The 26,937-nt window shown below is 43.8% G+C and overlaps 1 protein-coding gene across 1 annotated transcript in view; it reads right to left on the reverse strand.

The window, feature by feature from the left end:
* Nucleotides 1-26,937, reverse strand: part of SCTR (secretin receptor) — a 590,525-nt gene that overhangs the window by 102,138 nt on the left and 461,450 nt on the right. The window contains exons 7-8 of the mRNA XM_069616610.1: nt 9,179-9,332; nt 9,006-9,066 (exon numbers count right to left, since the gene is read on the reverse strand). Of these exons, the coding sequence (XP_069472711.1) occupies nt 9,006-9,066; nt 9,179-9,332 (215 nt within the window). The remainder of the gene's footprint in view (nt 1-9,005; nt 9,067-9,178; nt 9,333-26,937) is intronic.

The raw sequence follows: 26,937 nt of genomic DNA on the forward strand, positions 1-26,937 counted from the left end.
AATGCCAATTGTATTCCGCTCTTAACAAATCTATTCGCTCTCTCAACTAGCCCATTGTCTCTCGGGTGATATAACACTGTTCGCACATGTTTTATGCTGAATTTCTTTAAAAAATGTAACATCCTCTCTGAACAGAATTGTACTCCATTGTCAGTAACCAATATTGTGGGAAAACCCTCTCTGTAGAACACATCTTCCAGGAATGATATCATTTCAGCAGTGCTAGCTTCACGGAGGGCTTTCCATTCTAACCATTTAGAATGGTAGTCAACCATTACTACCAAGTATTTGTATCCTTCACCAAGTTCTTCTATGGGTCCCACCAGATCAATTGCTACTTTTTCCTATGGTTCTCCAGGTACACTTACGGGAGCTAGTGTTGCCTCCCTCACTACCTTGCTTTTATCACTCCCCTCGCATTCCCTGCTATGTCTGACTTTCTTTTCAACATCACTATCTACACCTGGCCACCAGAATGACTGCCTCAAATACCTTTTTGTCCCTCCCATTCCTAAGTGCCCTTGATGAGCCACATTCACTAATTGAGATCTAATACCCCTCCAAGGCACTACCTTGTTCCTCTCCTGAGTTTGCACCCATCCTCAGACATATTCAACTCTTCTCTTACTTCAAAGAATCTGTCATAACACCTGTCCACATTGTTTTCTTTTTGTTGAGGCCATCCATCCCATGTCCAAACTTTCACCTGATTAAGCTCTCTGTCCTCCTTGTCCGCTTGCAGCCGTTTTTCCTTGTCTGTAGCATTACACACTACCTCAGCAATACTGAAATCCTGTTCTCTGGCTGTTTCTGTGTTTACATCACTATCAACTGGTAGTCTGGATAAACAATCCGCAACCACATTCTCTCTGCCTGGTATGTAACATACTTTACAATTGTATCCTAACAATTCCACCATCCACCTGGAGATTCTGGGTGAGCCTTTGGCCCAATCCATGCTTCTCATGAGTTGTACCAGCGGTTTGTGAACAGTCCTAACTTGGAAAGCCTGACCCCATAAGAAAAACTTGAAATGGGAAATAGTCCAAGACACTGCCAGAGCCTCTCTCTATATTACAGAGTAATTTCTTGCTGCCCCTCTCAATGGCCTAGAAGCAAAAGCTATCAAATGTTCTACCTTTCTTGAATCATATTGAGATAACATAGCACCCAACCCAAGTAAGATAGCATCAACAGACAATTTGTTTTTCCTTGCTGAGACAAACCCACTAAGTGATGGCGCTTGAGTAATTCCTTCTTTAATGGATTTAAAAGCCACTTGGCAGTCTTCGAACCACTTAAAATTCACTCCTTTCTTGAGTAAGTTTCTTAATGGGGAAGATATTGATGCAAAGCCATCCACAAACTTGTAATAATACTCTGACAAGCCAATGAATGACCTCAATTGATCCTTGTCCTTGGGTGGAGGGGCCTTGTTGATACTATCTACCAGTGATTTGTTTTGGCAAGATGCCTTCACCTGATATACTGTGACCTAGATACTCCACTTCTTTAACTTCTATTTTACATTTGCTTCTCTGCACTGTTAAGCCAGCATCTCTCAATCTTGTCAATACACATCTCAACACCCTCTCATGTTCACTCTCATTCTCCGCATACGCTAGTATGTCATCCTGAAATACAGTCACTTTGTCCACACCCTTCAAAATCTTCTCCATCACTCTCTGAAACACAGAAGCTGCTGATGCCAGACCAAATGGCATTTAGAGAAATATGTACATTCCTTCAGGGATAATGAAGGCTGTGAGATGTTGACATTGGCTAGAAAGTTGCACTTGATGGTACGCTGCCGACAGGTCGATCACAGAGAACCATTTGGGTTCTCCCAAGGTGGCCAGAGTTTCCGCAATGATTGGTAAAGGATGTCTTTCGACCAGGATGTTTTGGTTTAAGCTCCTCAGGTCCACACACACAGTCTCAGTTTCCCATTGCTTTTGGCTACCAATACCCCCGGCGACAACCATTCTGTGCCCCCCACAGGTTCAATCACACCTTTGTTCATGAGATCGGCCAACTTTCCACGTAGTTGTTCTCTCAAATTTAGAGGCACATGTCTAACTTTGTGAACTGCAGGTTGAGAGTTTCTCTTGAGTTTAATGTCATGTTCAAAATGTTTAAGCTTGCCCAACTTTTCAGTGAACACTTCCGGAAACTCTTTAGACCATTTGTCCTCCATGTCTGCTATAGTCACTGGTTCCAGTGCGCTAGCTTGAACTCTCACACCTAACTTTCTTTGTTCTTAACATCCAAGTAATGAGGCGCCCTTCCTAGCTACAAGTATGTTGGCTGCGCACTTCCTACCCTTGTACAACACTTGTGCTTGGAACTGTCCTACAATATCGATAGCTGATTCTCCATATCCCTAAGGCTGCACCTCTGCATGCTCAAGTGACCTTGGATCTTTTCTCAATACACTTCTTAACATTTCCTCCGATATGATGGTCCAAGGTGAGGCTGTGTCAACCTTCATCATCATTTTGCATCCATCAACTTCAAATTCATCCAAAGGCCCACTCTGTTCACCGGAGACTGCCGAAATTTGAAAAATGTGCTTGGGAGCTACATCTTGAGTGGATGTCACCATTGACGTATTCGATGTTGTCCGGCTCACTTCACCACCAGTTTCTCTTGACTCCACCAAGTTTATTGATGAATCCCTACAGACATTCGCAAAATGTCCTCTGTGCTTACATTTGAAACATTCAGCAAATCTGGCGGGGCATGTGGGGAAATTCGAGCCATGTTTGAGACTCCCACATTTGGTGCACTTTGTGTTCCATCCATCTCTTCTATTCCAACCAGCACTGGGTTTCTTTCTTTGCCCAACCGCACATACCGCATGTGGTACTTGTTTGTCAATCTTTATTTCCTTGATGTATTGAGTGGTTTGTTCGATGCTTCTGGCCAGTTCAACAGCTTGTTCTATGGTAACATCCTTTGCCAGCAGCTTCTCTTGAATTCTCATATTGTTGGTGCACCTCACCAGTTGGTCCCTTATGTAAGACTCAACAGATTCTGAGGGTTCTTGAGTGCGTTGGAAGAACTTATAACATTCAAAAGTTATATTTTTCTTTGGCTCAAAGTGTTCTTCAATTTGCTTTAGGGCTATGGCATGTTCATCTGCATCTCCAGCCTCTTCCCCCTGGCGTCTCGATAAACCATCAAAAACACCATCAAAAACACAGCGTCCTTCTGGCCCCAGATTATGCAGCAACAATGCTTTCTTCCTAGCAGAGCTAAATCGGTAGCCTCCTATTGCCACCAGGTAGTTTACGAAGATGCCATTCCATCTGTCCCACCTTATCACGGGGTGACCTGGTTCAGCTAGGAAGGGTGTGGGAGGTGGAATTGTTGCAGCCATGGCCAAACTGAACGAGTTGCAGAATTAGTTTCAAGTTTCCAAAGGTTTAGTGAAACCCACTAGTGTTGGTCGAGATGTGGCTGTTGAAGTATTGGAGGCAAGGATTTTTCAATACTGTACAATGTGGGCTCAATCTCAGGTGTTCAGGAGAGGTGGAACCTTTAATATGTAGGACTTCTCGTTTGAATTGCTGGATCAAGCTTGATTTGTGCCAAGGTACAGTGTTAATGTTAATGTTAATGTTAATGTTAATGTTAATGTTAAAGGTCATTTGTACCGCGCACTATCACCACCGGAGTGGTCCCCTGGCGCTCTGGCGGCTCTGAAAGAGGGGGGGATGGTGGGTTAGTGGGTGGAGGCTGGAAAAGTGCAAGATTGCAGTGATGTGCTGTTGGCAGCCTCAGCCCGGTGGTTCCGTCGGCTGGGCCTGGGGTGTATGCGGCCGGTAGTCGTCGTGTGCTGATGTGCGAGTCTATGTGTTTTTTTGTTTTGTTGTTGCAGTGTAGTGAAGTTCGTGCGGTTTGCTGCGCTAGAGGTTTGTGGTTGTGTTTGGTTTGGAGTTTGAGAGGTGTATGCAGAGAAGGAAATTGTTAATGGTATTCGTTAGTCATCTCTATCCTGGACTGAACCGTGTAAGTGTGATGCTAGACCCTGCACAGCTTTGGTTTGTGAAGTCACTAGCACCATGGAATTGCTTCTTTATTTCTGCGGTAGAAAGTAGCCACCATCACAATACACTGCTATGGTTGCGAGGAGGGGCTTCCTTTGTTGATGCCGTCTCCTGGCAACCAGCGTCACAATCCTTATGAAAAAATGAGGCAGAACCTTCAGGCCGATAACCACGCCCACGCCACGCCCCTCTCTGACGTGCGTGGGCAGGCTTCCTCGTAGCTGTCTCGCAGGGACTAAAGCCACGCCCCTTAGCGCACACCGAACAATGCAGCAGCACGCGAGATCAGCCGGGACTGCAAGCTCGCGCCCAAGACAATGGCATGCAGCAGTACACCGGACTGCGCAAGCCCCAACGGTCCGCTGCGGTCCAACGTCGACAAACAAATAATGCTGGCGTTTGCAAAAAAAACCACAAAACCGCTCAGCATTTGCATCCCGCCCTCCCTGCTGTCGCCGCTCCGAGACTTCACCTGCAGGCTGGCACACACTATCAGGTACACCGCCGGTCGCCGGGAGGATGTCAGGCACAGCCAGGGCAGGGGAGGACCGCTCAAGTTATCCTCGTCGCCAATGTTAGGTATTGATATCTACGCAAGGGAGGCTTTAACTGTTTATTTAAATCAGAGCTAACGCGACAGCAGGCCCTTACAAGAAGTCAACCTCCAACTGAACTCTACCCATTCTGGAACCACCCTCCAAAGATAACATTCCATTCCCGAAGCTGCTGACCTCACAGTGCCGCTTGGCTGCCTAGTTAAATAAAGGAAATACACTCTAACATTGAACAGAACAAGAGTTGGAATAACACTGAATACATGAACTATGAAATGGCCACCACACAATTGCACGCAGATAAACAGATCCCATATTAAACAAGTAGGTTCGTGGCCGTATTTAGTGTCCTAATCTTAACAGTGAGGTTTTCTGCCACTGCACTTCATCTTAATATCCCATGACCTGAAAATGCAGAATTTTCAAATTAATTTGGCACACTCTGCTTTTGTCTATAAAGCTTGAACAGAATTAGTTTAGCAGCTTTTAAAGCATAGCAGCTCATGGACAAGTCACAATAAGAAACGTGACATGCACCCAACGAGTAGCCCATAGCACACACTGATGGCACAGTTTTTGTTTTTTATTAAAGGTGATGATGATGCAATCTATATTCATTGAAGCAGAGAGTTGAGCAGACAGAAAGTGAATACCCTGCCCTCCCTGAAAATGTCTGCCAGTCTCCGTGTACATATGATGCACAGAGGCGAGTTGTGTGCCATAAAAGAGGAGTGTTAATGACCGGCCTGAAAATGCTCCCTCTAAAAGACCCAAGGGAATGGGGGAAGACCTTGCAGGATAAGTAGGACATGTGTAAACCTTTATTTTAGGAGATTCAATGTTAGGTTTTATCTGGCTACTCTATTATTTTTCATAATGAATTGTAATGATAGACATTTTATGTATAGTTTAAATTAATTTGTCAAGGAGGCTCTTGCAAGACGATTGCACGTAATGTATATCATCTTGTTTAAAACTTTACTGGGCACATGGTGTGGCTTCTTGTGTTTTTATGTTTTGTGTTTCATGGTTTTCATTTTGTTAATGGAGAAATCTGATTTAATAAAGATTGATAGATGCAATTTATATCCATCAATAAGACGCACAGTCAATCACCCCTCCCCGAAAGGGAGCCTCATTACAAATCAGCTGTCATTGTTCAGTTGATGTCTTTGTTGGAAGGGGAATGGATGAAAAAGGGGGAGAGGATAAGAAAAGCAGAATAAGTATAGAAAGGAGACCGACAATTGGAAAGGTGGAAGGTGCTTGCGTGGGGGTGCATGCTTGTGGTATGTTGCGCGAGTTTGTAATCATTGCGCGTGGAATAAATGAATGCGGACCTTAAAGAAAGGAAGGGAAACCCGCCCGTGATGCCGAGCAGTTTTCAGTCAGGGCAGCTTCTACTACAGTGATTTCATGGTACTAGATTTAGGCAACCACATGGCTGTGTGATGTGTTCGAGGTGTGCTCAAGCTTGCCCTTGAAGTGTGGCAGGTTCTTCACCGGAAGCGTTTCAAATGTCCCTCCCGGAAAATCAGAAGAATCTGGGGGTGCCAAGTCACTTGGGAGAAACGCCAGAAGCAAGGGTTTCGGCCATGTAACTATGTATGCGGGGGAACAGAAAAGGGAGAGAGGAGGGGGAAAAGACAAATCGTGATCTTTCAAGAGCCACACAGCTGGGAAACTTGATGAGGGATGATATTGACCGATCACAGTTATGTGATGTGAGAGGGTGTGGTGCTTTACTCATTGAGCTTCTCATGGTGTCATGTGTGTTCCACTGGCACTGGGGTTTCCCCTAGCAGGGATTCTGTCTGTTTATCATCTTTGAGCTTTGTAAAGCCATTTATTTTTCTGGAGTACATTTTCCTTGACTTCTTATGTTTGGGACTGCATAAGAGGAAGTGGGCCTCATTTTCCACTGCCCATGGTCATACTTTAGGGCATAAAGCGCATTTTTCCGTCTTAGAAGTCTTGTAGAGCGATGGCTTGTCGCACAATCTTCTAATTTCTGGCTGTGGCGTGGCCCCACACTTTGCTTGGCTTCTGGCTCCAGCCTCTATCCGCGAAACAGACTTCAGGCTATGTGTCAGCTGCCAGGCTTCAGGATACGGCTTTTTCATTGTTTGTGCCCTGGCGATACTGACAATGTTTCTGGTAGGCAGGACAGAGGTAGGACAGCAGATCGGGGAGCTGAGAATTTAGGGATTATGGAGGTCAAGGAGGCGGCAGTGGAAAGCTCCGGAGCTTCTCCAGTTTTTATATCCTAACAATTACTTGGACGTTAGAAAATAAATAATATTTCATTATAAGGAGAGTGAACTATGAAGGCAAATCTTTTCAGGCAGTTCATGAGCTCAGCAACCTTTAGCTGCTATTTATTTTAAATAAAACTCTAAAACACAAGGAGTTTGAGAATTCCTCTACCAAAAATGAACATAGGCTGGAACAGTATATTCTATGGGCTGTGGCCCATTATAGAGGATCTTAATCAGGCTTTGGCTCTCAGTGCCATTACAGAGGAGAATACCCATTTTCATATCAGTCTGGACCCACCAACAGGTGCAGTCCAGCAATAACATGCTAGGCAAATCTCTGCTGAGCAAGAGTACCTCAAGCAACCCCATTGATACACCACTAGTTAGACACATATCTGACCCTGTTCTGCCAGTCCATACATCTGCCCCAGCACTAGTGTTCCTTTTTTAGTTTGGCTGGGAGGTGGTCAAAATGTGTTTAATTCTGTGCCATGGTTGCAATATCCAAAGCTTGCTGGGTGAATGCGGGATGCACAGCAAGGCAGAGAGTACAGGGTCAATTGTGCCTGTCTACCACTGCATGCACAGTGTTAGTGCTCTCGCCCTGCCTGTCACAACCCTGACATTCCTAGCTCAGCGGCATACCCGTGCCTCTTCAGCCTACCATTCTCCTATTAAATTCCATGATAGGAAGACATTCACCTGCAGTCAGTTTCTCTCCCACCCACACCCTTCTAAACAAAAAGGCACCACTGGCTGCCACACCCTGCTCTTAGACCCACTCCATGTAAAAAATGCAACTCCCAATCTAATGTCAAACCCTTCCCATGATGTACCAAAGTGTTGGGTTGCCCCAGGATATGGCCCTTGTTCTCCTGCCCAATCCTCTTGCCCAATCCTCCTGCCAAACAGGGTCCGAGCAACACCACCTTTGCCAAGGGACATAGACAATAGAAGGCTTGGTTTGACAAGACAATACAGAACCTACATTATCTCTGATAAATGGACCGAAGGAATCTGGACTTGCTGCGCAACCTGGACATACTGGAATATGATCTTACAGCGCAACGTCAGTGTACTGGAATCTCCAATGCAAAGTTAACTGCACCTATGAAATCTGGCCTTTCTGTACTAACTGGACATATTGGACTTTGCTATTAATGGGCTTACTGGAAACATCTGCTCTTACTATGCTAGCTGGACCTATCGAACAAGACCTTACTGTACTAAGCGGGAAAACTGGAATTTGGCTTTACTGTACTAAATGGTCCTATGGAGTCTGGCATACTGAAATCTGGTCTGACCTGCAAAATGGGTCTTTGGAAATTGGCACACGCTGCTCAAAGTGGAGTGACCATACTGTGCTAAGTGGACCTATTGAATCTGCTCTTTCTGTGCTAACTGGGCATGCTGGAATCTGCCTATAGTCTGCTTATTGGGCCTGCTAGAATCTGTCCTAATTGTGCTAATTGGGTATAATGGAATCTGTGGTTTAATTTCTATCTGTCTACATATACCACTCAACCCAAAAACTCCCAAAGCCATGTCTGTGCTATGCGTTAACTGGGCATAAGGGAATCTGGGCTTTTACTTCTAACTGGGTATGCATACCACTCATGCCCTTTACTCTTAAAGCCATGTCTGTGCTATGTACCAACTGGGCATAAGAGAATCTGGGGTTTTACTTCTGACTGGCTATATATGCCACTCATACCCATGACTCCCAAAGCCATGTCTGTGCAATGCGCTAACTGGGCATTAGGGAATCTGTGGTTTTACTTCTAACTGGGTATGCATACCACTTATGCCCTTAACTCCTAAAGCCATGTCTGTGCTATGCGCTCACTAGGCATAAGAGAATCTGGGGTTTTACTTCTGACTGGCTATACATGCCACTCATACCCATAACTCCTAAAGCCATGTCTGTGCTATGCACTTACTGGGCATAAGGGAATCTGAGGTCTCACGTCTAACTGGGTATACATATCACTCTTCCCTTAACTCCTAAAGCCATGTCTGTGCTATAAAAATGAAATAAGTATTCATGCATCCATTCATCCATACATGAGTGGCTAGATTAGTTTGTGTTCCTTTATATACCTATCTCACATTGAAGAACATATTTCCAGACATTGGCTTACCCTATATCTTCATAGAGTTGCCTGCATATGGACCATGCTATGACAAACACCAATGGTGAACCTGTAAAGATAACATGATTCAATTTTCCATTAACTCACAAAGTTGTCAAACAGTAAACATAAAACACAAAGCAATTCAACAGGTCTGAGAAGACATCTGGATACAACTTTACCCCATCCGAGAGCGATGTACCACCAAAAGTACTTCCTTTCTGAGAAGAATGAGACAACTAGAAGGGTATGAAGATACATTGCTTCTACGAGCAGCCAGCTGTAATTGGCCATAATGCAGTACTGGAACAGGACCAGGACCAGTTTACATCCAGGCTGAAAGAATAAAAAAGCACAACCGGGTCAGCGTTTGTAACCAGTACTGTGTAATATCACATTCTTGTAGATGTGGCCCAATTTTCAGGCCACATTGGGCATTGCATTGTTTTTCCAATCCCCTCCCCACAATGATTCAGAAAAATATTGCTTGAATGTGCAATCAGGCTACCCGAAATCCCTCCTCCATCTGGTGGTCCCTTATGTGGCTGCTTAATATTCCCTTGCTGTAGAACCAGCCTTGTCAGTTGTACATGTATCCCAGGAAATTGACAGCCTACGATCTAATCAAGGTCTCTCCACTTGGCAGGACCATGTCACGTGCACGTTTATGTATCATTGAGTTGGAGAGCACTTGTGACATAATTATGCTGCTTCAGACTGATTGTTACCTAAGAGTAGGTGGTGGGACTGGAGATTGCACATTCCCACTTCACCGGAGGGCATTTAGGACAATCTAAAACCCAGACCCATATTAGTGGAAAGCTGTACTGGCCAAGTATGCACCTGATATCAAAACATTCATCCAGACATGCAAAATCTGTCCAAAGACCAGTCCACACATCCCATTACCTGCCCCTCTGAACCCACTGCCAATCATAGAAATCCCCTTTTTAAGACTCGGTATGGACATAATTGGTCCTCTAGAGAGAGCCCGATTAGGCAATAAATATGTCCTTGTGATTGCGGATTACGTGACCAGATATCCCGAGGCCTTCCCGATGCAAAATAATACCACACAGCAGATCCTCAAACATCTTCTACCGTATTTATCCAGAGTCGGTTTTCCCAAGGAAATACTAACAGACCAGGATTCAAACTTTATGAGTAAGCTTATGGCCGAAGTCAAATAACTACTCCATATTACCACCCTATGGCTTGTGGGATGTTTTAACACCACTAGTCCAGGCCCTGCAACATTCAGGTGCACTGCTTGCATCAGGAACATCAGAATGGCCGCTGGAAAGCATGCTGCTCGCTAAAAATCACCCAGAAGTGCACAGTAAAAATCTGAAAAATAGGCCGCCATCCACTTTTGCCTATGTCAGTGGTAACACAGGAGACCACTGCCAAAACCCATCATTTGGCTGCCCAAAAAGCAAGGCTGATTGCAAAAGAAACACAGAGTTGTGTGAAAATCCGTTTTTTGGTTGTCAAATTTGCAAAAATCATGGTTCACAAACCACTCAAAAGATCCAACCTCCTGGTTGGGTGGTGAACATCATTCTACTTCAAGAATCCACATAAATATGATGTCAGCAGAAGTATATGTTATCAGAACAAAATCCACTTTTGAAGATGGTTGCTGGAAAGAAATATGTCAAAAATGGGTGCAATACCGTTACTCGCCTCCGTCAGATGCTGGCGATCTCTAAATCTGTCAGGTGAAACTTGTGTCTCAAAAGCTAAATATGCCAAAGAAGGGACTTCCATCAAATGCAATATAGGGTGCCACACATTGATTTTCATGTTGAAAAAGACTGGAATTGAAGATATGTTTGCTTATTTTAAATTTGTAACTGTAATTTTTCACAAGGAACAATGTCACAATTGACCATAAGGTAACCCGATTCAGCTAAAACTTCAAAGAGGTTCCCCACCACTGAGAACACACCACCCTGTTCATTCCCACCAAAAGGAGAGAATATCTCAGGGGGGTGCTAATGAGAAGGGGAGGAGACTTCCTCTGCTGCTCTGGGAAAGAGACAATGGGTTCCTTGAACTGAAAGAAAATGCTAATTCGGGTGTGACTGACACCAACTGCCCAGGAAGACAAGCCCATGTCACTCTCTGGCTCAGCCAAGCCTTGGAGGTGGGCCAGTCTGAAAATGTGGATTTGAAACTGAAGTAACTGTATGTTTGTGGAAAAGACTTATAGCAAATTGTACTGAACTGGTAAAAATATGGGATTTATAGGTTATTAAAATGAAAAGTTCGCTCACAGTTTAAAACTAATCTGGAATCTGTGCGACATTCAGAGACTGAACCATGAAAAAGTTCATATTCTAGCTATTGTGATTATGTTAGGAACATGAACATTTCCAGGAATATGCCGAGATGGTATGTGTATGCATGTGTAAAAATTGGTACAGAACTGACACTGAAAAACCGCCCAAAAGTGCAAAAAACGGTTATTGGTGAACCAAAACTCGTAGGAAGATAAGATTTTGACAGAAACGTACCTTAGTAAATCTGTCATGTAAATATGTATTATTAACAAGTTGTGCATATTGGAAATATGTTTTTGGGGAAAAATAGATTTTCTGGGTAAGAACAAAGGGGAGGGATTTTTTCTGGACCCTAAACACCGTGTCACTCTGACACATGATGACACATCATGACACACTGTTCCCTTCTCAAATCAGGAGAGGGGGAATTCTCTGACCTATCAGATCCTTTGAAGGTTGGGCATAGTATAATCAGCCTCCCCACCCCTTTGGAAGATGGATAAATAGGGACTGTTGAGGATCCTAAACACACACATTCACTCATCACTGATCTACCGGCGAAGCACTCTGAAGGATGATCCAGACTTCAGAATCCAGAACCAGACCCCAGAACCCTGAAGCAGAGGCCTAACCCAAAAAGATGAACCCTTTTTAGCAGGCCTTTAAAATCTTGCAACCTGATTTTAACCCCTAAACTTCCAAGGGGCCTAAACCATTCAACAGCCTGGCTGAACTGTGTTGGCTACTTCTGGCCAAGAACCCTTGCTAGAACCCAAGATCCAGATCAGTCCAGCAGAGCTGTAACCCACAACCCATCAGATCCAGTCCAAGAGGCCGGCAGACCAGAGTGCCTTACTGAGAGCAGTCCAGGTGCCTTGAATCCTGTCCGGTGGCGAGCGAAGTCCAGTCCAAACCTTTGACCAGATCTTTGACGTGCCCATTCCATTCCAAAGCCATAGTAGTGAGTATTTAGCATAGAACTGTCCATAGTCATCTCTTAGTATTAAGTAACCCAATCCAACCATTCCAACACATCCGTAACTGCATTATTGAATCTCTTTTGTCTATCCTAAATCCTTCTCCTCCACATAATCCTGTGATAATTATAGTGATAATCATCTTGGCGCTAATATATATTTTCTGGAGAAAGGCAATCATCTCAGGCAGATAGAAACCATCCGGAGGCGCCTCTGGTTAGGTGGCTGTGCTGTCCGTGTAGTTTGCAGCTCAATAGACTCTCTAGTGATAAGAAATCTTTGTTCCAAATCTTCAACAGCGCATCTTTCATTTGAAATCTTGACTCTTTTCCTTATAGTTTTTCCGTAATCGTGTTTTTCGTGCGCTGAAAAGTTTGCCGTGATTTCACATTTGGCTCAATTTCACCACATGTAAAAACCGCTATTTCTTGCTTTCAACTTCTGAATTTCGTTTTCCATCTGCTAACCATTCAACAATCATTGCTATTGTTTCCCTGAACCAATCCAAAGCCACTCTCACCAGTTCTGAACCCTAGTTAGCAAATTAAAATCATTTTTAGCATTTTTCCCATTCAATTCAAACCACATTTAAAAGCAATTGACCTGTTTTAAAATCATTACTGTTCTCTCTAAGCTTGCTGGGGGAATCGGGATTGAAACTGTAATTGTTGATTGTTATTCCTGAAGCCTGTGTGCCCTCATTCCATATCTTCATATTGCATGTTGGGGGGAGTGAGTAGTAACAGGGGGGGAAAGAGTGAATACATTGTCTTTGATTGAATTCATATCAAGTTTATTCTGTGTTGCATTCTTTCCTATCATTGCATTTCCTTGAACCCATACAAAGTTATTCTCTGCTACATTATTCTTCCTATTCCTGCTCCTAATTGATTAAAGAGATTGTTGATATTGTCATATTACCCATTGCTGATCATTGCATAAATATTCATAAGTGTGATATTCCGATATTGTTCATATTCATAAAAGTTTGATATATATATTGTTCAATTATCAAATAAATCTTTTAACTTTGCAAAACAAACCTTCTTCTTGGTTCAGTGAGACTGGGGTGATTCAAAGAGAGCGAAGTTATATAAGGGTACATCATCCAGAAATAAAATAACTTTTGACATAAAAATATTTAAATAAGGGTTTCCATTGGGCATCCCATACTAGGCATTGACTTAGTTCGAGTGCGGCGTTGAAACCACTTTCAGAACCTCTGTGTACCATCCCAAAACCAATGGCTTGGTAGAAAGATTCAACAAGACCCAAACAGTGATTTTACGAAAATTGGTAGACAAGGACGGGAAAGACTGGGATCGAATGATCCCATGGACACTTTTTGCCTTGAGAAACCCCCCCCCAAGCTTCCACTGGTTTCTCTCCCTTCGAACTGCTCTATGGTAGAGAGCCCAGAGATGTCCTGGACATGCTCCGGGAAACCTGGGAATAACGAGAGGAGGCTCCCATTCCCATCTCGCAAACCGCCACCAGAATGCAAGAACATATAAAAATTGGTCTGAGACTTGGTTTTTACACATATGGAAAAGGCCCAGAGCCAACAAAAATCCACTTATAACAAAAAAGTGAACTTAAGATTATTTTCCATAGGACAGAAAGTACTGGTCCTCTTACCCATGCCAGAAAAAAAACTTGTCTCCAATTGGCACTTGCCTTATGAAATCGTGGAGCTAGCGGGAATGTGTACTTACAAAGTAGCCCAACCGGACAGAAACATGAAATCCATTTATATCACTTAAATCTCTTGAAAGAGTGGAAAGAGAATCCAACAGCCACCCATTACAAAGTACTAGCCTGTCTGGTTCCCGAAGAGATAGATAACTTCGAATGAATTCTTCCAGAGTTATCAATCCAACACCAAGAAGATTTAAAAGACGTGGTAAACTAATTTCCCGATGTATTCTCAGAAAAACCAGGAAGAGTAAACGGCACATACCACTATATTAGAACACCTAAATGTAAAGTGGTTCATTTAAAACCATATCGACTGCCAGCAGCCGTAAACAGATAATGATTGAGGAAATCAACAAAATGTTAAAAGTCAATATTATTGAACCATCTTCAAGCCCATGGTCCTGTCCTATCGTGTTGGTCACTAAACCTGACCGTTCCTGGAGATTCTGCATAGACTTCCATCAACTTAATGCCATCTTGGACTCTGATGCATATTCCATTCCTTGCATTGATCACCTAATTGACATACTCGGAGCAGCCACCTTTCTATCCACCCTAGATTTAACCAAAGGATACTGGCAAGTCCCTGTATACGGGCCAGATGAGGATAAAAACATGTTCTCAATGCCTCTAAGACTATTTCAATTTAAAGACCTGCCTTTTGGCTTACACCGTGCGCCAGCCACTTTCCAATGCCTCATGGATCAAATTTTACAACCCTACTTTTATTTCTGTGGAGCTTACATTGACGATATCGTCATTTACAGTAAAACCTGGGAGGACCATCTCTTCCATCTTTATACCATCATGAAAGTCATCAGAAAAGCGGGACTAACTGCAAATCCAGATAAGTGTCGATTGGCCCAATCAGCCGTAAAATACCTAGGCTTCTTCGTAAGGAATGGGAATGTACATACAAACCCAACATGAGAATGTAAAAGCTGTCTCAGATACACCAACTCCCAAGACCAAAGGAGATCTTAGAGCTTTTCTCGGGTTAATAGGATACTACCGTAGGTTTATCCCCAACTTTTCCAGATAAAACATCCTAACAGATAAACTTAAGAATGCCAAACCCCAGAAACTTCATTGGAATAACGAGGATGAGATATGCTACAACACCCTGAAACAGCCTCTGGGCCGGAACCCTATCCTAAAGGTAGTCAACTTTTCTAAAGAATTCATTTTTCAAATGGATGCCTCCCTTACAGGGTTAGGAGCAGTCCTATGTCAGGTTTGCGATGGATTGGAACACCCCATATTATTCACCAGCCACAAAATATTCCCACAGGAAAACAATTATTCTGTGTTAGAGCTAGAGGACCTGGCCATCAAATGGGCCATAATCCCTCTTAGATACTACCTCTTAGGACACAGATCACTCAGCCCTAGCTTGGATTAGTCAGTGCAAAGAATCTAACCCTCGGGTCATGCAATGGTTCCTAGACCTCCAACCCTATTGTTTTACTGTGCAACACCGTAAAGGAAAAGACCAGGGAAATATAGATTTTCTTTCCCGGTTCCCCATTGAAAAAAATGTGGCTACATCGCATGGAGGAATGGTATGTGAGAAACCTGAAGGCGTCTTCCTGACTAGTCCCTGCGGATTTGTCATCCAGGTGGCCAGGACACACCGATCGGTATTGGATCCAGTTCCTGGTGGTGGACCAGTGAGAGAGGACCACTGTCATGATGCCTACCCCCTAAGCCGGATCAAGCCCATCAGCCCCGGGAGCAGGCATCCAGGTATTTAACAAAACCCCAGCAGCCCCGGCTGGGGGCTGTCTGGGTTCAGTCCTGGTGCCTTAGGCACCAGGCTCATAATAGAAATCAGTCCTGGCGCCATAGGCGCCAGGCTCATAGACTTTACTTACCTCATGCAGACCATGCTGCAAATGAATCCAAGCCAACGTGAGGCCTGGATGGGACTATTTTTCTACAGGGACTATTTTTTACTCGGTGTGGTTCTAGGGACTTCTTACCTGGAACTACTTTGGAGGCTATTTAAACCACGCCCGAACGGCAGCACATGCTTTGTGTTATTCTGCATCCAGCAGCGTAACGCTCACCGTGCCTGCAGTCAGCATCCAGTCTTCAGCCACGCCCGTCTCGAATCCAGAGCTCCTAGCAATAGAAGAAAGAAGAAGAAAAGGTTAGAAAACAGATATTATTTCAATCCTTACCTGAATTCCGGATCCATCACGTCTTCGAACTTGAAAAGGACATTATTCTACACGCGTCGCATCGCCAGCGGCAGCGCCGCGCCATAATCACCAGTCCTCACAGCATTTTTCGATCCGGCGCAGCCTCCATCATTTTCTCCGCCGAATTCCACCATCTAGGGGACAAAAGAAACATAAGGTGAGCCGAGAGAGCCAACAAATACAACCTCTCCACCATAGACTTACCTGATTAACAACCGGAGGGATTATTCTGTAACAAACTGCAACTTCTTACGCCGCACCTGTAAGGAGAGAGAAACCAGCAATTTAAACACACGCATCATTTGCCGGACAGTGTTGGGTAATACAGACTCTTACCTCAACACCATCAGCTGCCACAAGACAATCTTCCCTTGGACCCAGCTGCAACACAAGAAAGGAATGTACAAGAGTGAACATCAGACATATTGAACTCTTTGAACTTTATACTTACGGGTTCTCGCCTGGAACCTCAGAGTCAATATTCATCCGGAACTCTTCCAACGCCCTCAAACCAGTGAAGTAACTGGTATCTACGCGCCCCTGCATTCCACGCCAGATGGAGAGCTCATCATTTACAAACATAAGGAGAATATTTCGACGGGTCAAGCAGACGAGATTAGGCGGTCCAGTCCAGTCTGTCATCTCTGCACTACGCTTCACGTTGGAGGAGGTCGCAGCTGTCCGGGTCTGATCGACACCCCTGTGGGAGCCAGGTGAGCATAACAACCACCTGGATGGGGTGTCCTCGGGGAGTAGAAGTGGGACACCGACTGGTGGGACACGGTATCCCCCTTCTTATAAAACCTTTTCCCCAACCTACCACATAGGATACTCAAACACTCTACCCCCCTTTTGTGACAGAAACACTATTGCATATCACGAAGGATGACACACTAACACCCAAGCCATTTACCTAACGTGTCCCAACACAAGGGTCAGGCAAAGTCAGGCAATTGACCAGAATCACACACACACACCTGACAGCTCTTTCTCTTCCCCACAGGGATAAAAGGTGGAGCACAAGAGCACAATGCAAGCAAGGTAGACCTCACAACGTGAGAGCTAACTCAGCACAGCAGTTCAAGAGGAGGAGAAAGATGGCACGAACCGGGAGGGTGCCAAGGAGAGAAGAGACCTTGCCCTTTCCGACCAAGGCCAGTGAAACCTTTGCAGAAGGAATTGTAAGATTGCGAACAATAGCCAGCGTGTGTTGCAGCAGATGTCAACGGTGTGCAGGGCCCTTCTCCACCTGATAACCAAGCCGAGGAGAGACGCTTGTCACCGTGGTACCAACCTTGACTCCAGAGAGAAGAAAGCCAAGTGGTTTATCAGAGGTGTTGAGCCGAGGGGAGAGCCGATAAGAAACCGAACTGTGTTGAACGAAAGTTACAAACAGCTAATTGAACTGTGAAAGTACAAAGAACTGTTGATACCAAAAGGAGGAAAACCAGCAACAGAGGAGTCGGCACCACGTGGGTGCTTACTCAGGAAACTATGGACAATTACCCGATTGTTGAAACTACCGCTACCAAAAGGCCTTGGGAAAGGCGAAAAAGGGTATTAAAGTGGTCATACAGGGGTCTACAAGGGTCTAGCAAAATCCTTTGTACAGTCGAAAGTCATTGACCGACAGATGATTGTAAAGCTAAGGGAAGCAAATTCTGCATCGTAAGAACTGATTGAGAAAATGTTCGATTGACAAAGTTGGCAAGAGTGAACCCGAAGGAGGGATGCCGATAAACAGGGGCGAAGTCTAAAGTCCCGATACACAGCATGTTGACAAGAATGAACCCGACAGAGGGATGTCCACAGTAAACTGTTTAAAAAGACATTACGATCCATGAACGTCACAGACGAAATTGTTTTGAAAGCCGTAGTAAACCTGACGAAGGGAAGCTAACATTCGAGAAGGGTCTGAGCCCAGAAGAGGGGTATCCAAGGGTGAAAAGACATCAGCAAACAGAAAGGAACTTTTGTTTATTATTTTGGAACTCATCAGGTACTAGGAGGCAGGAGACTTTTTGTAGAAAAGAGACTTAACCACCGAAGGCACTGATTGCTGAGGGCAGAACTGCTGGGAAAGCTCGAGCTTGCGCTGTGCTCCAGAATCCTACCTTGTCTCGAGCTAAAAACGTGGTGAAGGGAGAACCCCGGCTACCGAAAACTGACTTATTTGTGAACACTTCCTTCTTTCTTATGAACATTATCCCACACTTCATTTGTATTTAGCGTAAGGATTGGCAATTGGTTTTTCTTAGAACAGGCCCTTTTTTTTTTTACAATAAGCTACTAGGGCTGCCTTATTGTTTTGATCGTCGAAGCTTGCTCACATCTTAGATTTAGGTTTAGATTAGGCATTTTTCTAACCTTCCTATACAGTTTGATAAACACCCTTGAACTGTGATCACTTGTGTCTGTCTTTAGTTCCTTGCAAACCTCACAGGGCCCCCTCCTCAGTGCCACCTCTACGATATATCAACAAGACTTGCTGAAAAGTACAAAGAAACCCAGAAACCCAGCTGAATGCTGGTGTGTCTCCTAAAACAAGAATTAGGAACTGTTGTGAGGCCTTGTCCCCTAGTCCACTTGTGGGACCATAGTGACTTGAATTCCTCCTTGTTCAGCTCATTCTTCATGAGCCTATCCTTTGAACAGTGACTTTGCAACAGTTGCTTGCCCGATCATCCCATCTCAAGTACCCAGAGTTACATACTTTAACAGTTCGCCATTTTCTGTCTCTTCTCTGCTTCTCCACAGGGGTGGAATTTTGTGAGTTTTTTTAAATTCAGTTTGTATTTTTCATTCTTAAATAAAGTACATGTATTTAATAGAACCTTGTTTGGATTTTATTTTATTTCAGAATCTTTGCACTATTTCTACTGTTATCACTTCACACCCCTTCTGAGGAAAATAGCCTTCCCTCGTCCACATTACCACAAAAGGAATAGGAAGAATACCCAACGGGCTATGTCTCTTTTACCTTAATGATTGTGATCACTGCTGATTTTGTATTAGTGTCGGGCTGATAAGGTGGTTTGGCCACTACTCCTCCTTGTACTCCGGCAGAGCAGTAGTCATTTCTTTGTTAATACCTGACCATTGGACACACATACTAAGAACTTTCCCGACACAGATATAGCCCAGAAGCTCTTTAAGTAACTAAATGTAAACAGTCCTGTCAATCAGGATTCTGCAAGTCAAATAGATACAAAGGGTCCACTTTTGGTATTCCAAATCCTGTGCAATCTCCCAAAGAATATCTTGATACTTGAGAACTGTACCATTTGATTACAGGTGGTGAAAATAACAGAATATAGAATGTAGAAGGTGTATGTAATAGAATGTAGAATTTAGAACGTAGAGACAGAGATGCAGGTTTGTATTCAGTTGTAAGAGGGCCATCGATGTATGTGGTGGGGTGCATACTATGCTCTCAGTAAAAGCTTAATCATCACTCACCAGTGTCCACAGTTAATTTCACTGGCGACGATCCAAGGAGGTAATTACATTTCTGGATGACATTTTTAAGAGGGAGGGCTAGCCCTCTACAATTGTGACAGACAATGGTCCTCAGCTCATATCTGAGGAGATAGAGATATTTTTGAAAGGTAATGGTATAGAGCACAGGACCAGTTACATATATCATTTGGAATCCAATGGAATGGTGGAAAGATTTAATAGGGTCAAAAAAGAAAGCATACGGGCTGCCATTTCAGAAGGGAGAGACAGGAAAAAAGGCAGCAGAAGACACTGTTGTAGCTTACAGATACACCCCTCATGCTACCACCGGGGTCTCACCTTTTGAAATATTCAGAGGGAGAAAGCCCAATACCAGGCTGTGTTCAGCGTGGCTTGGAAGAGCATGTTTGAGAGACATTGATTTGAATACCATCAAAGGAAATATTAGTAAGAAACAAGTATGCAATAAAACCTGTTTTGATGTTAGATATGCAACAAAAAAATGTACAGTCAAGCAAGGTGATTGGGTGCGCATTAAAACTTTCCCACAATAGAACTGAGAAGGGAATATGTTGGTATAAACCTATAGAAGTTGCCAAGAGACTACATGGTGCTGTAAAGGTGGCAGATGGAAAGGTGTGGAATTTTAAAATAGTTTGCAAGTGTGTGGAAGGGCAGGTGCATGCACAGACTGAGAGAAAGGATGTGGTTGTACAGGACTCTATGGTCCAAATAGAGTGAGGTACTGGTACCCTCATGGAGAAGGATCATTCTACAAAAGGTCGAAGTCAGCTTTTGCGGCTCTATAGAAAACCTGCGTATTTCAGAGAATATGTAGAGTGAGTCATACACCTTCAGGCTAATTCCTTAATTGTTTTGTAAGTTCTTGTATTTTACATGTTGTTTTACAAAGTTTTCCCCTCAGGCCTGTATATACCTTTTCTTTGTTGCGTGTTTTGTTACCATTCTTTGTTTTCCATATAAGTTTCTTTTAGTTGGGGGAAAAAGGGAGATGTGTACCATTTGATTACAGGTGGTGAAATTAATAGAATGTAGAATGTAGAAGGTGTATGTTGTAGCATGTAGAACATAGAGACAGAGATGCAGGTTCATATTCAGTTATGTGTCCGGTGGGGTGTACCCTATGCTCTCAATAAAAGCTTAATCATCCCTCACCAGGGTACACAGATCATTTCAACAACGTAAATGTTCTGTTGATGTAATTTGTGCATAACTGTTAAACATAACTGGCTCTAGCAGATATTTTACTTTTGCGTCACTGTTTCCAACACTTCGAGCTCTATGATGGCATCATTCGGATGATCATGGCTTACCTCAGCTCCATAGTTAAAGACCATTGATGTGGTGTCACTAAGTTCTGGTGCCGTTTTATAGAATTAAAAGGCATAAAAAAGGAAAATCAACAACCTTTCCATGGTCAACCCACAGTCAAGGAAATAATGATGGCTAAAATCACACTTACACTGGCATTTAGTTGCCTGAGTCGTGATTAGTGTACATATCACTAATTAGATACTGAATGCATTTGAAGCTGAAATGTTTTATAAGTGCTGCTTTTTCTTACTTTATTTTCTATTCCGAAAAGTAAGGAGTCATAACAGAAGTCATATCCCAGGAGAATGCCTGCATCCTTACTGAAAGTCTAGAATCCATCTGGAGCACTCTGATTGGCTCCCAGAGGGTCATGTGATGCAATGCCTCCCTGATTTTGTCTCCCCTGGGTGTCCTCAGCTAAGAGCCAAAAACAGCAAAGTGTAACTCCCTGTTTGGGTCTGTTGGGACCGGTGAGGGCTTGGGTAAGAACCCCTGCTCAAGCCAGGATTTCACCGAATTCCCCCTATACCCGACTTCTGCTTTCAGGCATAGGAATCCTTCTACTCAGTGACTGTCCATTCAGACTATCCAGTCACCTTGAAACGTCTGTTATCTCACAGAACTAAGGCACATTACTGTTTTGGGCCTATTAGTTGCCTTTTTGATACCAATAGCCCCATTCTAGCTGCACTCAGAACGTACACCTACTTCTTCTCAGCCAACCATCCTCCTCTTCCCTTTTTTGCTCAGCCACCTACCCTATCTCGCTTGGGCTGCACTTTCTTCTTTGACTTCACTTGCCTATTTCTTCTGCCTTCCATAATGCACCTTGACTACACTCCATTCCTCATTGTACTCACTCTTCTCTTTCCCTTCTCTCATTGCCTTCAGCTTCAACTCGCTCTAACTTCTGCCTCACACTACAGAAACCCCTGCTCAGCTACCTCCCTGCACAACTCAAACACTGTACTCCCATTCTCTGTCACCTTTCTCACTCTTTCACTTGGCCTCTGGAATACAGAATCCCTCTGCAGAAAGTCTTCCTACATCACTGACCACTTTGGCTCTCATCACCCTCAACCTTTACTTCTTGTTATCACAGAAATCTGGATTCCCCTCATGACTCAGCTTTACTAAATGTTCTTCACACTGACTCTGTTACCTTTTCCACTCAATGTGTTGCAAAGGGTAACGCTGTGGGGTTGGTTATCAATAAGGCCTCAACACTGCTCTTCTACCCTGTCGGACATTACTACTTCCTTTTTTGAATAAGTCACTGTTCAACTCCACCCACTTAATCCTCCCACTATTCTGGCTCTCTTTCATCCTCAACTCCTTCTTCCCTGATCAGACCTTCTCCTTGAGTGACATCCTACCAATGTCGCCATTGCCATGCTGTGGGACTTTAACATTCCCAAGGCCTCTGCAGCCACCTGCCTTGAACATAACTCCCTCCTATCTGACCATTCTCTCTACTCCCTCCATGACCAGCCTACCAACTCTGGTGGGAACTCTCTTGACCTTGTCGCTCTCTCTAATTCACTGTCTTCCTCTAACCTCACCCTTGACCTCTCTCCCTCTGATCACTCTATTGTTCACTTTAACATCTCGGACTCTCCACCCTCTACTCCTCCTTTCGCCTCTTCAATAATTAAGAGGAAATGTAGGCAGTATCTTCTTGCCCCTTACCTTGATGATGTGAGGACCTCTCTCCTGTCTCTCAACCCTATTCATGCCTCCTCCATTGACCGTGTTTTTTCTGCCTTTCACTATGCACTTATGCCTCACTTTGGCCAACACTATCCTGCTTGCATATTCACACCTTCCCCATCCTCAGCCCTGGATTAATTTTGAGGTTCAGATGCTCCAAAAAACCATGTACTCTAACTTGTAATGCTGGTGCAAATTACAGAGCCCTACCTCACCCCTAGCATACCTAATTTCCCTTACTGCCGTCACCTCTGCACTGGACTCTGACAAATCCTCCTACTTCACACACCTAATCGCCTCTCTTGGCAATCACCCGCTCAAACTTTCATCATCCCTCCAACCTTTGTGTACACCCCCAAGCCAATATGCATCGCCTTCTCCCTTTCTGCTAATGATTTTGCTCACTACTTTTCCACTAAAATGTGTGTATTTATGTATTTAATCGTTTTTTTTATAATGCACCTAACACCATAACAGAGTTTGGTTTCTAAGCGCAGATCCGGGATTCAAACCTCTGTAGCTATGCGTGGTCTTGCTTCCAAGACCAGCGCATTGCCCCTGTGCTGTCCTCAGTTCTCTCCTGACACTCTTACATCCCTCCTTTCTTTCCCTCCCCAACCCTTCTTCTATCCATCACCTACCCCCTACTTGCCCTTCTCTTGACTACCTCACTGTGAATTAGCACCCATCCTTCACAGCACCACCCATTTTGCGCTGCTATCATCCTGTTTGCCCGCCAAATTTTCGAAGACTTAGTCTCAATCACCTGCCCAAATCTCTTTCAGCTCTTTGACCTCTCTCTCTCTGCCGGACTCTTCCCTGCCTCCTTCAAATCTGCAACTTTCCTACCCCTATTAAAATGAAACGTCTGCTGACCCCAAAAGGTCTCCTATTTTGAGGATAATGTCCTTGGTGATCTTCTCTCTGATGCTCACCTCTCCAAACCCTCTTCTACCTATGCTTTTAGACTTCTCTGCTGCGTACAACACGTTTGACCACTAGTCTGTTGTTCTCACTCTCCAGAACCTTGGGTTTCACAAATCATCTCTCACTTGGATCACTGCCTAACTGTAAGTTTGATCCTTTAAAATATTCTGGAATTCGCAAACCTCTGACACCAACTCTCTCCCTTTTGGCGTACACCAGGAATCAGTCCTTCTACCTCTGATCTTCACCCTTTATATCTCTGCCCTAGGAAGACTTCTCATCATTTGGCTTCCACTATCACCTTTTTGCTGATGACACTGAAATGTTTTTCTCCTTTCCCTCCTTTAACACAGCCATATTGGAATGGATTACCAACTATTTCAGTGCAATTCATCACTGGATGGCTCTCCACTGCCTCATGTTGAACTCTTCAAAACTGAAGTCCTATATGTCCCAGCTTTTACTGCCATCCCTCCCATCTCCTAACTTTTTCTCACCTGACCTTCTTGCTTCCTCAACCTTGGGGTCAGGTTTGATAGCGACCTCCGACTGCAAAAATTCACCACTACCAGTGCCTCTGCTGGTTGTTTTTACCTCCTCAACATTCAGAAAAGGTATCAATTTCTTACTAATCATCCTACGAAAACTCTAATTTCCACCTCCCCTCTCTTTCCCACCTCATCTTCTTGCTTCCTCGCATGAGGCTTGCAACCTTGGGGTCATGTTTGATAGCGACCTCCGATTGCAACAATTCATCACTCCCACTGTCTTTGCTGTTTGTATTGATCCCCTCAACATTCAGAAAATTCCTTAATTTCTTACTAATCATTCTACAAAAACTCTAATCTCCACCCTCAAACATTCCTACTGCTCAAGCCTACTCGTTGGCTTTCTTCTCTATTCTTTCCTGCTTCTAGGTAAAGTCCTCAACTTTGCTACGCACACTCTCTACAACCAACCCAGAGTTTTCCCCACATCTGCCTGCCAACAACATGCTGGTTGGTTCTCCATGCACAACCTCTCCCTTCTCAAGTTCCTTCTTCTAGTCCAGAAATCTATTAATATTCTTGCTCCCCAGTACCTGTCTGATTGTATCTCCTCTGCACGCAACCTCATTGCCCCATGCCACCAGTGTGGCTCCTCTTGCTTCCGTCTGCTCTTTCTCCCTACTCGCCCTGCTCCACTGGAACACGATGCCCATCCCAATCAAAGCCAGACCAACTCTGGAACCCTTCTAAGCTTGGCTTAAACTTCACTTACTTGCTAAAGAGGAGTTCTCCTGCCCTTTCCCCCAATCTCCCATCCTAACCCCACCACTCTCTCCTGTGACGTTTAATAATGTAATTCATATATATATATATATATATATATATATATATATATATATATATATATATATATATATATATATATATATATATATATATTATCCCTCTTCAGTATAAAGCACTTGCCCCTTTAGATTAATGTTACCTTTGTAAGTCACCTGTTCCTTATATATTTTCTTCTGTATTGTATTGTCCCTGGTGTAGCTCCAATGTTTCTTTACCCCCTCATAAACTGACTCACCACTTGTTCTCATCTTTGTGCTATTGTACAGGCACAGTTCGCTGGCATTCTTGGTCATCTGTAAATGTGTTGTAAGTAATTTCTTATCGAAATTGCCATGCTGTTCTTCAAATAAATACAAATACAAATGTTATTCAGGCTGCACTGATCTAAGAGTTGGTTGGAGTTAAAGATCCTCAAGTCACCCCAGGTCTATTTCCTAATAGTTTTCCTACACAGCACCATGCTCTTTCTTAAATCGGCTAGCAATTGCAATACGTCTGATGATGATGCTGTTGATGCTTTCTCTGAAGTTAGACATAGTTTGGGCCTTCAACAAACTGTTACTCCCCAAACATATTGCAAGGATTGATTTCATGTGCTGCAACTCGCCTCGGTTGACTGGACCGCTCATTTTGTTGTTCCATACACATGTTAAGTTCCTCGTGCTTCCTCAAATACTTAACTCTTTTTATAAACCATACCTGTCAAGCTTTTAAACTAGACTCTTCCACAGCACAAAAAGACATGATGAGCAACAACAATTTCAAACACATATATACAAAAATGTCGGCTAGAAACTATAATTTAGCTGCATAAAATCTCACTAAGCCACAAAGACTGCCCCACAATCCAGCCATTCACATACAGTCATGCACTCCACACACAACCATAAAGAGGGAACAACGAAATTAAAAAGCACAGAATGCAGAAGATGTCTTATCTTAGTGCGAGTTTGCACCCCCTCAGTAAAATGAAAGGAAAGTTCCAGAGATGAGGGGTGATGAGAAGATAGGAGCAGGGTCCTGTCTCCTGTTTCTGGTGGCACGTCATGTGAGTCAGGAATGTAAAACGGGGAGTGTGTGTGAGAAGAAAAGGATGAACACCTCTCAGATATCATGAGTAGGAGTGTTTTGTATCCTTTGCTGATCTTAATTCTTTGATAATAAAATGGTCCTTGTTTTATCATCAGTGTGTATGTTTGCATAACACAACCCATATTCCTCAGTATCCTATGTGCCTTGTTCAACACCGAAATTGGGCCAATGGGAGCGACTTGGTGCATCTAGTATATGTGTTTACAGTCAGGACGCCAGGTATGCATGGGCAATTAAGGTTCTGGGGTCAGCATATAGTGTGACGTATGGTACTCGCCATTGCACCCCTAGACAGTGGTCAGTATATTGAAGCCTGTCTTTGTTCCACAATCTGTGTGGATTCGAGATTGAGAGACTTGACTCACGTAGATAGTTTAGAACATCCCTTTTCAAGATGTCTTCCACTATTCACCTCTTCATTTCTATATATTATCAGTTGGGGCCCTAATAATCAAGGATGGCGACCTTCCTGCTGGCTGATTGCAGGTGGAATGCACACCAACAACTCTCCCCCTTCCTTGCTTGCCAGTGGAATCTTCCCTGCTTGCTTCACAATCCTTTGGTCTCAGAAGTCTAGTCACGTTCCTGTGCATGGTCCAGGCTAATGTACCCATACAGACACAGCCCACTGGAGTGCTCTACATGTATCAGGCGTCAATATATATCATGTCTCTCACTATACTGTGGTGCTCATGTGTTGGCGAGCAAGCTGGAGTGGATATGTGCAAAAAGCTACTGAGGCGATAAGCCCAGAGGTGCCCGGACGACCCGTTGGTAACGGCCAGCTGCCCAAGTTAAGAACTTTGCAAAGTAAACTATTTTCTTAAGCTGAAAATCGACAGTTCATGTCTGCAATTTACTGAACACGTTTACGACAAAAAAAGGCCCTCAGCTGGTGGCCCTATGGTTTATTAGAGCAA

The sequence above is a fragment of the Ambystoma mexicanum genome, chromosome 9, assembly GCF_040938575.1.
Source record: "Ambystoma mexicanum isolate Mex_15411 chromosome 9, UKY_AmexF1_1, whole genome shotgun sequence".
In the NCBI taxonomy this organism is placed as follows: Eukaryota; Metazoa; Chordata; class Amphibia; order Caudata; family Ambystomatidae; genus Ambystoma; species Ambystoma mexicanum.